The sequence below is a fragment of the Brienomyrus brachyistius genome, chromosome 9 (assembly GCF_023856365.1).
Source record: "Brienomyrus brachyistius isolate T26 chromosome 9, BBRACH_0.4, whole genome shotgun sequence".
Lineage (NCBI taxonomy): Eukaryota > Metazoa > Chordata > Actinopteri > Osteoglossiformes > Mormyridae > Brienomyrus > Brienomyrus brachyistius.
The window spans coordinates 6,223,195-6,237,054 of NC_064541.1; the positions used below are offsets into that span (position 1 = coordinate 6,223,195).

General features: G+C 42.4%; 1 protein-coding gene across 3 annotated transcripts in view; it reads right to left on the reverse strand.

Annotated features, from left to right (window-relative positions):
- Nucleotides 1-13,860, reverse strand: part of dnah5 (dynein, axonemal, heavy chain 5) — a 72,890-nt gene that overhangs the window by 34,528 nt on the left and 24,502 nt on the right. For all 3 annotated transcript variants that reach the window (XM_049025492.1, XM_049025491.1, XM_049025493.1), the window contains 23 exons: nt 13,332-13,528; nt 12,310-12,400; nt 11,766-11,908; nt 11,378-11,579; nt 10,947-11,182; nt 10,100-10,318; nt 9,912-9,974; nt 9,459-9,697; nt 8,704-8,944; nt 8,392-8,591; nt 8,134-8,287; nt 7,429-7,592; nt 6,931-7,087; nt 6,557-6,769; nt 6,004-6,228; nt 4,740-4,912; nt 3,327-3,505; nt 2,802-2,989; nt 1,745-1,939; nt 1,516-1,650; nt 979-1,086; nt 692-845; nt 203-349 (listed from right to left, as the gene is read on the reverse strand). In XM_049025492.1, the coding sequence (XP_048881449.1) occupies nt 203-349; nt 692-845; nt 979-1,086; nt 1,516-1,650; nt 1,745-1,939; nt 2,802-2,989; nt 3,327-3,505; nt 4,740-4,912; nt 6,004-6,228; nt 6,557-6,769; nt 6,931-7,087; nt 7,429-7,592; nt 8,134-8,287; nt 8,392-8,591; nt 8,704-8,944; nt 9,459-9,697; nt 9,912-9,974; nt 10,100-10,318; nt 10,947-11,182; nt 11,378-11,579; nt 11,766-11,908; nt 12,310-12,400; nt 13,332-13,528 (4,023 nt within the window). The remainder of the gene's footprint in view (nt 1-202; nt 350-691; nt 846-978; nt 1,087-1,515; nt 1,651-1,744; nt 1,940-2,801; nt 2,990-3,326; nt 3,506-4,739; nt 4,913-6,003; nt 6,229-6,556; nt 6,770-6,930; nt 7,088-7,428; nt 7,593-8,133; nt 8,288-8,391; nt 8,592-8,703; nt 8,945-9,458; nt 9,698-9,911; nt 9,975-10,099; nt 10,319-10,946; nt 11,183-11,377; nt 11,580-11,765; nt 11,909-12,309; nt 12,401-13,331; nt 13,529-13,860) is intronic.

A 13,860-nucleotide genomic window follows, 5' to 3' on the forward strand; every position in this document is an offset into this window, starting at 1 on the left:
AAAACTGAATAACAAATTAAAAGACAAGATGCAATTCTGGAAAACAAGATTAAAAATATCCTTCACACGAAAATGTATCTATTAAATATAAATGTAAAAATGTAGTACAGAACTTTACCAACATATAAATTAGAATTTATACTTAATTTACGTTAAAACCATGGATACACAACACGGTATTTCAGATAGGTAAAACTCTGACCTTTCTTGGCCCTTAAGGTCTTTCTCCACAGGGTGGAAAAAATACCATCGGTCCAGTCGTTAGTGGCGACATCCAGGCGGCCAAACATCTGGGGAGCAGTAATGGCTTTCGGGTTCATCCGCATCTCCCTGTGCGGCTCACCACAGTCTGCGTGCCCAGACACACATACAAGCAGAACATGGGACGCCTCCATGGTAGCTGGTCGGAACCCTGTATGTGTTTCAATCTTCTGATTCTGTCCCGTTCATTTAACACCTGGTTACCGTGGTAATGCACTCACTTTTTTGAATACATACCAAATAGGGAATTAAATCCTGCTGCCCACAATTCATTATTATTTTGAGCAATTACCCCAAAATGTGTCTGTGTGATACTGTTTAAACCCGGCCACACTAAACTAGGAGGATGACAAAAGGAGAAATGGGAGAGGTTTTGTGTTTATGTCCATGAACATGAAGAGGCACTTTGCTGGTGTAATGGGCTTGTAACCTGTCATCGCCTTCATTAAGGTGTGAATGCACGTGGTTTTTCCTGCTCCACTTGGACCCAGGGCCATCATTCCATGGCGAACTCTTTGCGTCTCAAACAACTGGATGACCTTCAGTTTCCAAGGAGGGTGACTAATCAGCCCAGCTTCAGCAACCTTCAATGCAAAGAGCAATAGATTTGCAATGATCAGCCAGTATTATGTCAGAATATATTCTTACATCGGGTGACGTGTAATTCCCGAGGATCTGTAATTCATATGTTAAAGGAGACCCCCTCCCCACCCCCACCTGTTTGTCAATAGCTGTCTCCAGGCCGGGATAGCCTGCTTTGTCTAGCTGAATTCCAGGGAAGAGGTCTTCAATCAAGCTCAAAAACAGAGGCTCATCTTCATCAATCTGTCAGAGACACAGAAAGTATGCACCAACTTAAACATTCACTCTGGAATTCCACAGGGAGATGTCTTATTAAATATGCATGATTATAACAGATTATAACAGATTAAATATGCATGATTATAACAGATTATAACAGATTAAATATGCATGATTATAACTGATGCGTGCACTGACAATTTTTGATTAGCCCATGAAATAAATTTCCTGCTAAAACAAACAAGGGGGAAGATTCTGAAAATACAATGTGATAAAACTCAATGGCGACACATTGGGAGAACATGCAAACTCCACACACATGTGACCCAGGCGGAGACTCGAAGCCGGGTCCCAGAGGTGTGAGGCAACAGTGCTAACCACTGCACCACCATGCCACCCAAGAATAAATTATATAATATTATATTATAAACCAAAAATATTCTGTTTACTCACTAGCTTTGACAAGTTCATGTCCCGTAAGACTCTCATGACAATGGTGGATTCCGTGTCGGATGGATTGGCCCGTTTCGCTGCCCCAAGCGTGCGCAGAACTGATAAAATATTTCGGAGTCCGAAGTCGTAGTGCACCTACAAGCAACAGGTGATACAACACAACCCATGAAATGTAACGCGCGCTTTATAAGTCCAACCGACAATTTAGCGTTTGGCTAAAGTCGGTCACCTGTTTGGAAAGTTGCTCTTCACACAGTTTATAGAGGGTGAAGAATTTTCTGGCCAGTTCGACGTTGTCAATGAAGCCGCAGCTAGCCAGCTTCACGCGAATGATGATTTGACGGTCAGGAACCATCATAGCAACTGAGCGGAAGTTGATCTTCAAATTCTCTGGGAGCTCCTGCCGACCTGCATATCCGGGATTCTGAAGGCGTCAGAAAAGTTGCAAAACTAGAATTAAGAACACAATCAATGTGCTTATTATCCATACTGCACGAGTGAATGTTTTAAGTAACCGTGTAAATAAAATGAATTTCTAACATTTAGTGACTTGTGGCAAAAGCTATGAACCTGCAAAGTCATTAACTGGAGAGAAAGCCACGTGTTTTGTGCTCTGGACCAGTACTTTTTGAACTTTGCAAAATGTAAAAGCTTTATGTGTTCTTGCAAATCATACAGCTACTTTAAATCCAGAATAAAGGCCATGGCAGTATGTGTTATGAACCACTGCAAAGGCATCACACTTAAAAGGTTTTTTCATAAAAGTATCCAGGGGAGTCTCACTGCGACCCTGGGGGGGCTTTGAGTTTGCTGCTCAGGCAGAAAACCCCCCCGGGAGATGGAGACTTATTCTCCCCGGAAGACGGCAGCAGTGGCTGATAAAACACCGTTATTTATAAAATTAAAAAAAGGAGCTAGGATGGCTGAAATTATAACTTAAAAAGTGAGAAAATATAGATTTAACAATATAAATTTTATATAATCAGTGTTCAGTGGATATAATCAGTGTTCAGTCACATACTGTGACTCTTCATGCTCAACTGGTCGGTAGAAACAAAATCTTGGTCTGTATCTGTAGCTTCTGAACCTGAAATCTCCAACACTTAATATAATAGAAATTTTCCAGCAAAAATAGTTTTACTGTATGTGATTTACATGGTATGAAAGGATGACATGATACATAAATACAGAAACCCTTTAGAAATTCAACCCAAATGATGTATCATTTTTTTCCCCTGTTCTGAATCTCCATGAAATTACACTGATAGTGATTTCTGAAGACAAACCATCGTGAGGAAGATCCCAAACTCTGGGTTCATCTCCACGCTGTCCCCGTCGGTGAAGATGAACGTCCTCCTGCGCTCCTTCTTACACGTCAGCACGATGGCTATCTGCTGTGCCGCCACTGACAGGACGGGGAGATCTATGCGGTTGAACTCATCGAAGCAGCCCCAGGAGCCCGACTGAGCGAGACCTGCCCCAAAAGAGGAAGAGGACTAGCTGCCATTAGCTTTCGACCCAGACGACAAGCATAGCTGATGTTCATAGTCATAGCTGATTACCAGTGTCTGTCAACACACTGGGCAACATAGGCGGCTGCCCGGGGCAATATTCTGAGGGAGCGCCAACTTAGCAAACTGCCCGCAGAATCAAAGTGAAGCTGGGCGGTAAAGTTTGCCTCGAGCCAGCAGTGAAGCTATAAACTAAGCTAACCGTTTTGAGCTATAACTGCAGAAATGGCTCTTCCAGACTGAAGCATTTTTTAAGCATAAAATCCACTCCAACTTATAAATGGAAATCTTCACTTGTACCTTTAAATATTCTGCCCAATCCCCTGAAGTCCATCTGGTCGGAGCAGTTGAAGACCACCACGTACTTCCCCAGGCAGCGGCCCATGTCCTTGGTGGTCTCCGTCTTCCCGGTGCCTGCGGGCCCAGCCGGGGCCCCCCCCATACTCATCCCGAGCGCCTGGGCCAGTGTGATGTAGCACCTGGCAGAAACAGACAAAGCGGGGGGACTGGAAACTCACTGCAGCAATAGCTAAATCGACAGCTACGAATCACGGTGCGACAGAGGTGACATGTGACCACAAATCACTCCAACGTGCCTAACAATAACTAAAGTGTAACGCAGCATTCACAGACACAACGAAATAGATCTCGAACAATAATACGTAATATTGACGTAATTCAGCAGAACATCAGCCTTGTAGTTATGAATAGTAACATAATTTCGAAAGAAAGAAATGGCTTATTGGTAACAGACTCGGGTCATCATGAAACCTTCATGCTTCTATTGTACATTCGCACATTTTCCATAATGGATTTCAATTAACAAAATACTATGTGATATGTCGCACTATACAAATGCACTTTGATATCTATATCTATATCAAGCTTTATATTTCCATCCCATCTACCCACCTTCCAACCACAAATGTAGTATAGCTTTGTGGAGCCCATTAAAGATATATTTGTATATAAAAATATAAAAATAATTTAATTACACCATGTTGCAAAAGATATATATGTATGTTGCAAAAGATTATATATATATATATATATATATATATATATATATATATATATATATATATATATATATATATATATATATATATACACACAGTACCAGTCCAAAGTTTAGATACACCTACCCATAGAAAGGTTTATTTATACTATTCATTTTAGAATAATTATAAAGACATCAGAAGTATAAAATAATATATATGGATTATGCACTGACCAAAAAAGTATTAAACAAAAACAAAAAATGTTGAGGAGGGTGGGGCAGCTTGGACTCAGAAAGTTGTTAGCTCAAATTCCGTGGTCAGCAAAGTGTTGCCACCATTGGGCCCGGAAACAAGGCCCTTAACCCCAATTGCCCCAGGGACTGGCTGACCCTACTGTCTCCTCTATGTCAGTTCCATGAGGTGGCCTCCTGTGATGCTTTTCCAGCTGTCCTGAAGGAGGTCCCACATATATGCTGAGCTCTCATTGGCTGCTTTTCCTTCACTCTCTGGTCTCTGTTTTGATCAGGTATCTAGGTCATGTGATGCGACACTCTCCTTTGTAGGTGGCTTGGCATATCCAATCCTTTGGCTGGTACTGTATATGTAACAAGCTAAGTTGTTTATTCAGTTGCGCAATGATAAAAAAAAAAATCCTTGATTCTTCATCCATACTGGGAGCAGGGCATCTGCTGTTGGGATTAAGTGTTTTTACCGGTCGGTCAGCGGGGTGATAACCAGACGGTCCGTGCAGCCAAGGAACTCATTCTGGTAGATGAAGGCCACATCTGTGATGTTAATGAGCATCTTATCAGTGTCTTCGCTGAAGTAGAAGCGACATTGCTTCAGCCATTCGAAGTCGGTTGCGTTCTTTATATGTAAGCGACACTGAGGAGAAAGATTAAGGATTAAGAATAGCTCAGTGCTCACATTTACCAGAGGTGAATAGTTCAGGTCCAAAACGTAAAAACTCAAGATTTCGCTTCAATCAACCACTCAACTGGTTGGATGAACCAAAATCTTGGTCTGGATTTTTACTTTCTGGACCCAAACTGTCCACCTTTGACTTTTACTGAAATAACATATTGTATCTACACCCAACACCCACCCTGTACACCCAAAAAAGGCTGATTTTTGCCTTCTGAATCGCTAATAGCGTAGACGGACTATACAATCAAAGATGACTTTCTGCACGCACTGTTTTGCTGAGCTGTCATTTTTGCCCTTGTGGCCTTCCTGATTGCTTTAACGAGCCTGGCTGTTCTCCACTGACCTCTCATTAACTTGGTGTTTTGGCACAAAGAAAAGTTACTGACTGGATTACTTTTGTTCACAGAGTTTTGTTCATCATTCTCTTTAAATTCTAGACTCTGTAAAATCCCAGGACGGTGGTTGTTTCAGATACGCTAGAACCACAGTACATACACAATATTTAAAAACCTCTTAACTACTCTAATGATCGGCTGAACAACAGCTGAACCTCTGTGATCTGTATGCATTCAGTTGCAGCCATTGTTTGACAGAGTAGGTGTATCTAATAAAACAGTCACTGAGATCATACACATCTATATACAATTTGCCATATAGACAGCACATATTTATATATGCTATGTATACAATATATTTGTGCAATATCAATTTCAGCAGTCCTTACTGTAAAATCAAGGCTTAAGGAATTCTATATTTTCGCATTGTGTGTTTTCTGTTCGTGCTCTGAAGCTCTGTATTTGTGTTGCAAATGCCTCCCAGCTTGGATATTTCAAGTTATTTATTTTGTATTATGCATTTTTATATTCTTACATCTTATTCTGTTGGCTATCAGCACTTAATGTTTTAAGACGTACCAAGAAATTTCCACAAGTCACATTACAATAGACATAAAGATCTATTCTATTCTATTCTATTATATTCTATTCTATTCTATTCTGTTCTGACTAGCTAGCAGGAAAACAGGAAGTTATTCAGAATTAAGGGCTCACCAGCTCGTCAAATATGTCCCTCTGATGCACGTGGATGGTGATGAGGGTTTCATATTTTGTGCGTTCTACGCTTCCCAGGTCCTTGGTGGTCATGTCTATAAGGGTGTTTAGAAGCTCCAGAAAGAGCTGGTTGGTTTTGGCCATGATTTTACGGTCATACCGTGCGTTTGTTAAGGCTTCCTCTGCGTCTCTAGTCCAGATCATTTGAATTCCTAGCAGACCAACCTAAACAAATGATCATAAATTTTTATTAATATTTCCATCCATACAGTACATCCATCCTCCAGTCACAATGACACCTGAACAGGGTCATGGAGATTAATACATTTTTATATAATACTTAACATTTAAATTATAAAACTGCACCATCGAATAATATTACATGTAATTATATGTTATGATAATTCTTGATTGTCAATTGTGTTCAGGTCTATTAATCAGGTAATTATGTCAGACAGATAATGTTACTATTTACTGATCACTAGGTAAGATTATTGACTGTTTTCCAGACATGCAGACCACTCTGTATATTTGCTGTGTAGACCTCAGCTACCTGAGCAGGAAAGGCGTTCAGGAAGTCAATGAGCTGGAAACCAGACTCCTGAATGGTCATTGCTGCCTGGCGAATGACCAGATGCAGGGATCTCTGGGATTCCTTGAGGAGAGCATTAAGCCACACCTCCACATTGCCCTCCGCTGTGATTGGCCGGTCCAGTTCCACCGTCTCTCCTTCCCGGGATGAAATGGCCAGGATCCTATCATATATCTACCAGGAAGACAACGTCATTCTTTACACTCTTGACACAAACATTCCTCTCATCATACACTTTTTCTAGAAACAATATACATTCTCTAAAGGAACTGAGACGTGTCTCAGTCAGGCCTGATTTAACTATAGCCCAAATAACAATGGTCTCCATTTTTTACCTTGTCATGGAAGCGAACTGACTTGATATTGTCAAAGACATTAAGCAAATGAGCTTGGATGGTGTGCGAGTCCGAGGCCTGGCCAAGGATCTCCAGAAGGGCCGGGTCTGACACAAAGAAGAACCGTGGGAAAAGGAGCCTCTTCTTCTCCAGATACCTTCAAGGAACCATCACAAAGCAAGTGCAGATGCACCATAACATAATAACGTTTGCTAATAATATGACATACAGAAACTCAGACTCAGCAATACAGTATCTATGCTAATGATATAACCCAACCCAGTCCTGGGGGACCCCCTGACAGTTCCACATTTTGCTCTCTCCCAGCTCCCTGCCAGACAGCCAACATTTATGCTCCCTCTGGGTGGTGGGAAGGAGCAAAAACATCAAAAACATGGACTGTCTGGAGGGTTCCTGAGGACTGGGACCGAACACTGATATAACCTAAAACAATGACAGAAAGTGGGACAGATTAATGTACTAGTTAATGAGGCTCACCCAGTGAGAGACTTCTGACACATCTCCAGCTGTTCCAGCAGATGTGGGAGAAGCTGACCCATGGTCTCATCCCCAACACAGCACTGCACTACGTTGGGCATCTCATGAGCACGGGTCATTATCTTCACCCATGACTTGTCTATGTTGGAAAATCGCTTGGCTTCCTGCAGGTTGGACACCACATGGATATTTATCTTGTGTGACTGCATCATTAGTTACTGTACAATTCAAAATTTTCAGTACTGGAAAGCACGATGTGCAGTTTTATGCATATAAATGCATTTTTGGACAATCTGTCTACATTCGCCTTATTTCTGCAGTAGTCATTTATTTGAACAATCCAACATAAAAGTAACCTTTACTTCAGCGTAACCAGAAGTTTTGTTTAAATTTGCTCATTTGCACGCTACATCTGGTTGTATATATATATACATGTTCATACATCAAACATCTTTATGTCTATTTCAATCTGTATTTTATTTTTGTTTTATTTATCTTTTTTGTATTTTAGTCTTGATCATATGCAGAGGTGGATAATTTGAGTACAGAAAGTGAAAGTCCAAGCCAAGATTTTGTTTCAACCAACCAGTTAAGCATAAAGAGTCACGTTGCACTCAAATGGTTGGTTGAAACAATATCCTGGTTTAGAGGCTTTAACTTTATTTAATGAATAAAATATTTAAAAAACGGGCAATTCTTCCTTACCTTGGGGAGCTGTTTAGCAATGTCCCCACCCACAAATACAGCCTCCAGGTAGATCCAAAGGTTCTGTACTGTCATCCAGTTCTCAATAATATCAGTGGTATTGGACAGGTTTTGAACCCATTTTTGAATCTGTGCCTTAAATGGAGTGTTGTACCTGGGGGGGGGGGGTACAGCACGCATTACAGAGAGTGTCATTGAAATGATGACAAAGGAGGAGAAACACTCAAATAAAGGTATGAGACCTGGTCTGCTCATCACCTGTTGCTCATGAGGGACCCAAGCATCATCAGGCTGTCCTCCATGTTGGCGATGACCTCAGAGGTGCTATCTCCTCGCAGCAACAGCTCTCCACGTGTCTTAAAGTTTGCAAAGGTAAAGGTCTTGTTGTCCCACTCTGCAATCACCTGCTTCAGCTTTTGTTCAATATCCCGCTCTTTCACTGCACTGATGCAGATATCCTGTCAAGTAAGAACATAACATGACGTAACAGGTCTCTCTGAAAATCACCTCTCAATTTTCTTGTCTCTCTAGTAGATACTGGAGATCTTTACCAAAATTGGCTACATTTACCTCAATTTCTTCTTTACATTTCAGAAGTGGTGCTTTCATGATATTCCGTAGCTTGAACGATTCATTCTCCACGTCGAAATTATGCCCTGTCACCTCGGTTATCCTCTTCCAATGGCGTGTCATCATGGCTCTGTTGGCCATGAGCTCGAGCAAAGGACAGCATTCGCTGAATTCCTCGACGGTTTTTTTCAAATCCAGGAAGGCCTGCCACTCCTTCAGGGCACGGGGCAGCTTGCGGCATCTGCACGACAGTGAGTAAGCCTTCACTTTTCATCTTTGGTCCTGATGTCTCAGTCTGTTACTTCTCAATTCTCCCCAAACATATTGAATCAAATGTGTCGAAAAAAAATAATCAAACTCAGACAGACAGACATAGACAGACAGACACAGATAGATAGATAGATAGATAGATAGATAGATAGATAGATAGATAGATAAATAGATAGATAATACTTTACCACATCACAACCACAGACAGTGAAAAACACATTTAGACTGCAATAAACAGTAACAATCAATAATAAACAACAATAAACAATGACGGTGTAAAGAATAGCATAGAAAGTATTACGTGGAATTCCATATAAAACAAATAGAAGTAACTAGTATGTTGTACAATGAATGAATGGCTGTGTATGTGAAACGTGCCAAAGCATTTCGGATAATAATAGCATAGAGAATTTATGATGCTTCATGACGTCCCAAACAAACTGTCGAGAAACAGTAAAACCCTGACACATTGCTCTCCCACGTACCGAGCCTGGAAGTCTAGCAGCTCATTGTTGATCCTCTCGATGTTGACGTCAGCCCACAGAATGTCATTGTAGCTGTTAACGGTGTCGATGACGTTGTTATAGAGGCTGTAGAGTTTCTGCAGGAGAGTGAGCTGCTTCCTGATGTCCAGCAGCTGAGGATGTTGAGTGAGAGGCAAGCCGAAAAGCTCCTCGCCCCCAGTGTACGTGACGTACTTACGGTACAGGTTGTCAAAGCGGTTCTGTCATAATGTAGAAGCATCATATTGGTTTATTAGGCAATACTACTAACAGTAAAATTACCATGAAGACCTCCTTTTCATTCATTTCATTTATGTTTTTATGAAGTCAGAAAGATTGTTCAGGGTATTTAACTTTTGAATCGTTTTCATTTATTCATTTTGATTATTATAATTTACACTCCATTTTAAGGAATTCATATAGAGTTACATGCACCTGAAACATGATCAGTCTATCGCTGGCGTCTTGTGGAGCAAGCCCAGTGACCATCGGCCCGTCCTGAAAGTTTTCGAAGCAGCTAGCAGTTAGTTTTACTATTTAAACATAACGTCGTGTTATTACAAGTGTTAAACTGCTATAAAAATCAGAATAATTAATGAAAACCATGGAGAAGTGATGCCTACCTTCTCATAGTCTTGGTAGAAGTCGGTGCAGTCCTCAATGAATATCTGCATGTTGCTGAGAAGCTCGGCCCTGAACTTAGGCTGCAGAGTGACCAGCTCATTCTGCACTTCTGCGCTACGTGCCAACAGCTTCTCCCAGGTGTATCGCAGCGTGTCCACCTTCTCCGCCTCCTCCTTGGCCACCAGCAGCTCATACTTATGCAGCATGGCATAGGACTCCTAGGAAGTAGGGAACATCAACTGCACAGGAGCCAAAGCACCAGCATGTTGTGCAGTGAAGGTGATGATACACGGGGCAACTTTTTGAGTAATGTTGCTGAGCAACTGCCAGCTTGGTGTGAAAAAGGGCAACTCATCTGGACCTGGATGATTGTGAAAAGTTGCCCACTGCCAACACAGTTTTTCAAATAGAAATGTATTGGCCAATATCAATGGGAAGGTATTGGCCAGCAACATTGCCCAAAATGCTGTATTGTGTATCATCACCCTGAGAGACCTTTAAGTTCGTATAATAATAACAACATCACTTTACTATCTTGCTCTCCATGAAAAACATGTAGGAGCGAGCAAGCTTAGCAGCAAAGGGCAGCCACCTGCAGCGGCACCCATGGAGCAGAGGGTTAGGGGCCCACAGAAATGGGACTCAAACCGATGACCTTCCTATCACAGGCACAGTGATTGACATTGGAATACCGGTTGCTACAAGAGACCTTAAAATGGATAATAAAGTGTAAGAAAAAAGTCTGTGATATTCAAACACTGGATAGTATTTCTAAGGATCTAGACAGATTACTGCTTTTTCAATGACAGGACAAGTAAGTAGTTAAACCGTCTTCAGCATTCTTACCTCAATGGGACCAATTTGGAAATCAACAGTAACCTGATGCTCCCTAATTTCCTTCAGGGACCCCATAGCGATCCTTATATCATCCAAGTCTTTGATCTGTCGGTTCAGCTTCTTGCCAGCTTCTTCCACAAAGGTAAAGATATGCTCCATCTCAGTCCTGTACTTCCGGTTGCAGTGGCGTCCATACTCGACCATCCAGGCCTTAGTCTCTGCAGTAAGGGCCATCTTCAGATCGGCTAACAAGAGACAACAAACCCAATAGATCATGTCACACAAATATGTAACAGTGGCAGTGGTATTACCATTGAATATTATACATAGCACTGAGAGATATCAGAGATGCAATATGGAGTCTTCTTACTGAAATTAAACTCCCAAGCCCCCTTCACCTGTCTTGCTACACAGAACTCTGCAGACCCTGACGTAGATACCTGTGAAGAGAGCTAGGGCTCCGACGGTGATAAATTCACGTTCAGAGTTGATTTCCTGCTCCAGCCCTTTGTAGTACAAGATCTGAGACTCAAACTCTGACAGCAGCGGGTGGCCCTGGCTAAATTTCAGGATGGTGTCTTCGCGGTCCTGCTTCCAAATATGGTGGTAGCGCCCAAAGTGCTCCAATGCACTCGTCACATCCTGAGGAACAGGCAATGCAGTTTTATGACATTACAACTTAATACAGTGTTTCCCAATCTGGCCCACGGGGTCACGCAGACAGTCCAAAAATCGATCTAACAGTTTAGTCTGGCAATCCTCAACATTGATTAACATTGAAAATGTTCATCTCCGCTTTGTGTATAGGGTTGGAGCCCCATGTGTTACCTTCTTGGTGTAGTTGATGGAGGCACTCAGGACAGACACCAGTTTGACAATCTCCTTGTTTTCTGAGACACTCTTGTAGTAGTTTTTGGCTTGAAATGGGGCAGCTTGGTTCACAGAGGCAGAACTATCTGATGTACTGCCATCTATAGGGGGGGATGCCTTAGGTCAGTTACATGTCTAACTTTATTCCACGTATAAAGCCGTTGCTACATTGCCCAGCCCCTATTTCTAAATGGATCACGTCAATGTTTATATTTTGGTACAATTGAGGCAGAATAAACAAAAAGTTTATGGAAAGAAAGAACATGCTTAGCTTCATCTGGATTCATCTAGTTCAAAAGAGGAAAGGAAAATTTGCCTTTACACTGCAAGGAAAACTTTATTCCTGCATTTGTTATGCAGTCCCTTCTGAGAGGGGACACCTCAGTGGTGATGAAAATCAGAGGTATGCTGAGCAAACTTTGTAATGATCTTATTTGCAACTCCACCGGGGTCCCATGCATGCTGTAGTGCTACAGCTAGAGTTTGCCTTTTTGCGACGCACCATAAAGGCTTCTGCGAGCAGCACCTCCATCTTCAGGGTCACTGCCGCTGTCCTGCCTGAGAGCTGCCAGCCGTCTTTCGCTCATCTTCCTCTGTATAAGCGAAGAGAAGTTTGCAAGCGCCAGGAATGAAATTTTATCATCGCTGCCATCGTTCGGCCTCATCTGCGTCGTTATAATTTGCTACCCAAGCAACACATTTTCTGTTGCAGTTTGTGATAAGAAAAACTTGTGAAAGAATTGTGTGAAGGTAAAAAAAAAAAACAAAATCTGTCCAAGAAAAAAATTGGGTTTTCATTAAATGAGTTTGAATGTGCCTTTAAATGCTTAAAATACCCTCCAATTGGTATTTGGATGTGCTTGGCATATACACAATTAAACTATGAATCGTGTAAATAAATGAAAACTAGATGTGTGAAATACATGGGTGAAAGTTTTTCATGTTTGTAATACATCTTCTTGAATCTATATCTGCTGTAGTCTCCCAGAAATTTCCCTTAAATATGACATTTTAAGAAAATCCCATTTTTAATGTCTATTACCTTAGGCCATGAACACCTTTTTCATGCACAGCACTCACCCATGACACAGTAACACAGGCTCCCTTGCTTATCCGCTCCTTACTCCACTGACCATCGCCAGAGGCAGAGTAATGCTAGGCTACCTTGGATATCCACTCCTTACTCTCCTGACCATCACCCATGACAGAGTAATGCTAGGCTACCTTGGATATCCGCTCCATACTCTCCTGACCATCACCCATGACAGAGTAATGCTAGGCTACCTTGGATATCCGCTCCTTACTCTCCTGATCATCACCCATGACAGAGTAATGCTAGGCTACCTTGGATATCTGCTCCTTACTCTCCTGATCATCACCGATGACAGAGTAATGCTAGGCTACCTTGGATATCCGCTCCTTACTCTCCTGATCAACACCCATGACAGAGTAATGCTAGGCTACCTTGGATATCCGCTCCTTACTCTCCTGACCATCACCCATGACAGAGTAATGCTAGGCTACCTTGGATATCCGCTCCTTGCTCCACTGGCCAACACCCTTGCTAACGCAGACCACGCAGTCCACAGCCCGGTTCAGGGCCTGCTGGATCTCGTCTAGTGGCGGTACAATCACAATATTAGGGATCGCCAGGCACACGCTGGCCTTGAAGATAGGCTGCTGGCTGCTGGCCCTCAGCCGCTCTGCACAGTCTCCTTCAGCTGTAGGGACAAGAAGGGTGAGGCACAGGACGAGAGTCAGAGGAGTCAAGAAGTGCCAGCAAAGGAGAATATCCATCCATCCATCCATCCATTTTCCAAACCGCTTATCCTACTGGGTCGCGGGGGGTCCGGAGCCTATCCCGGAATCAATGGGCACGAGGCAGGGAACAACCCAGGATGGGGGGCCAGCCCATCGCAGGGCACATTCACACACACATGCACACCTACGGGCAATTTAGCAACTCCAATTAGCCTTAGCATGTTTTTGGACTGTGGGGGGAAACCGGAGAACCTGGAGGAAACCCCACGATAACATGGGGAGAACATGCAAA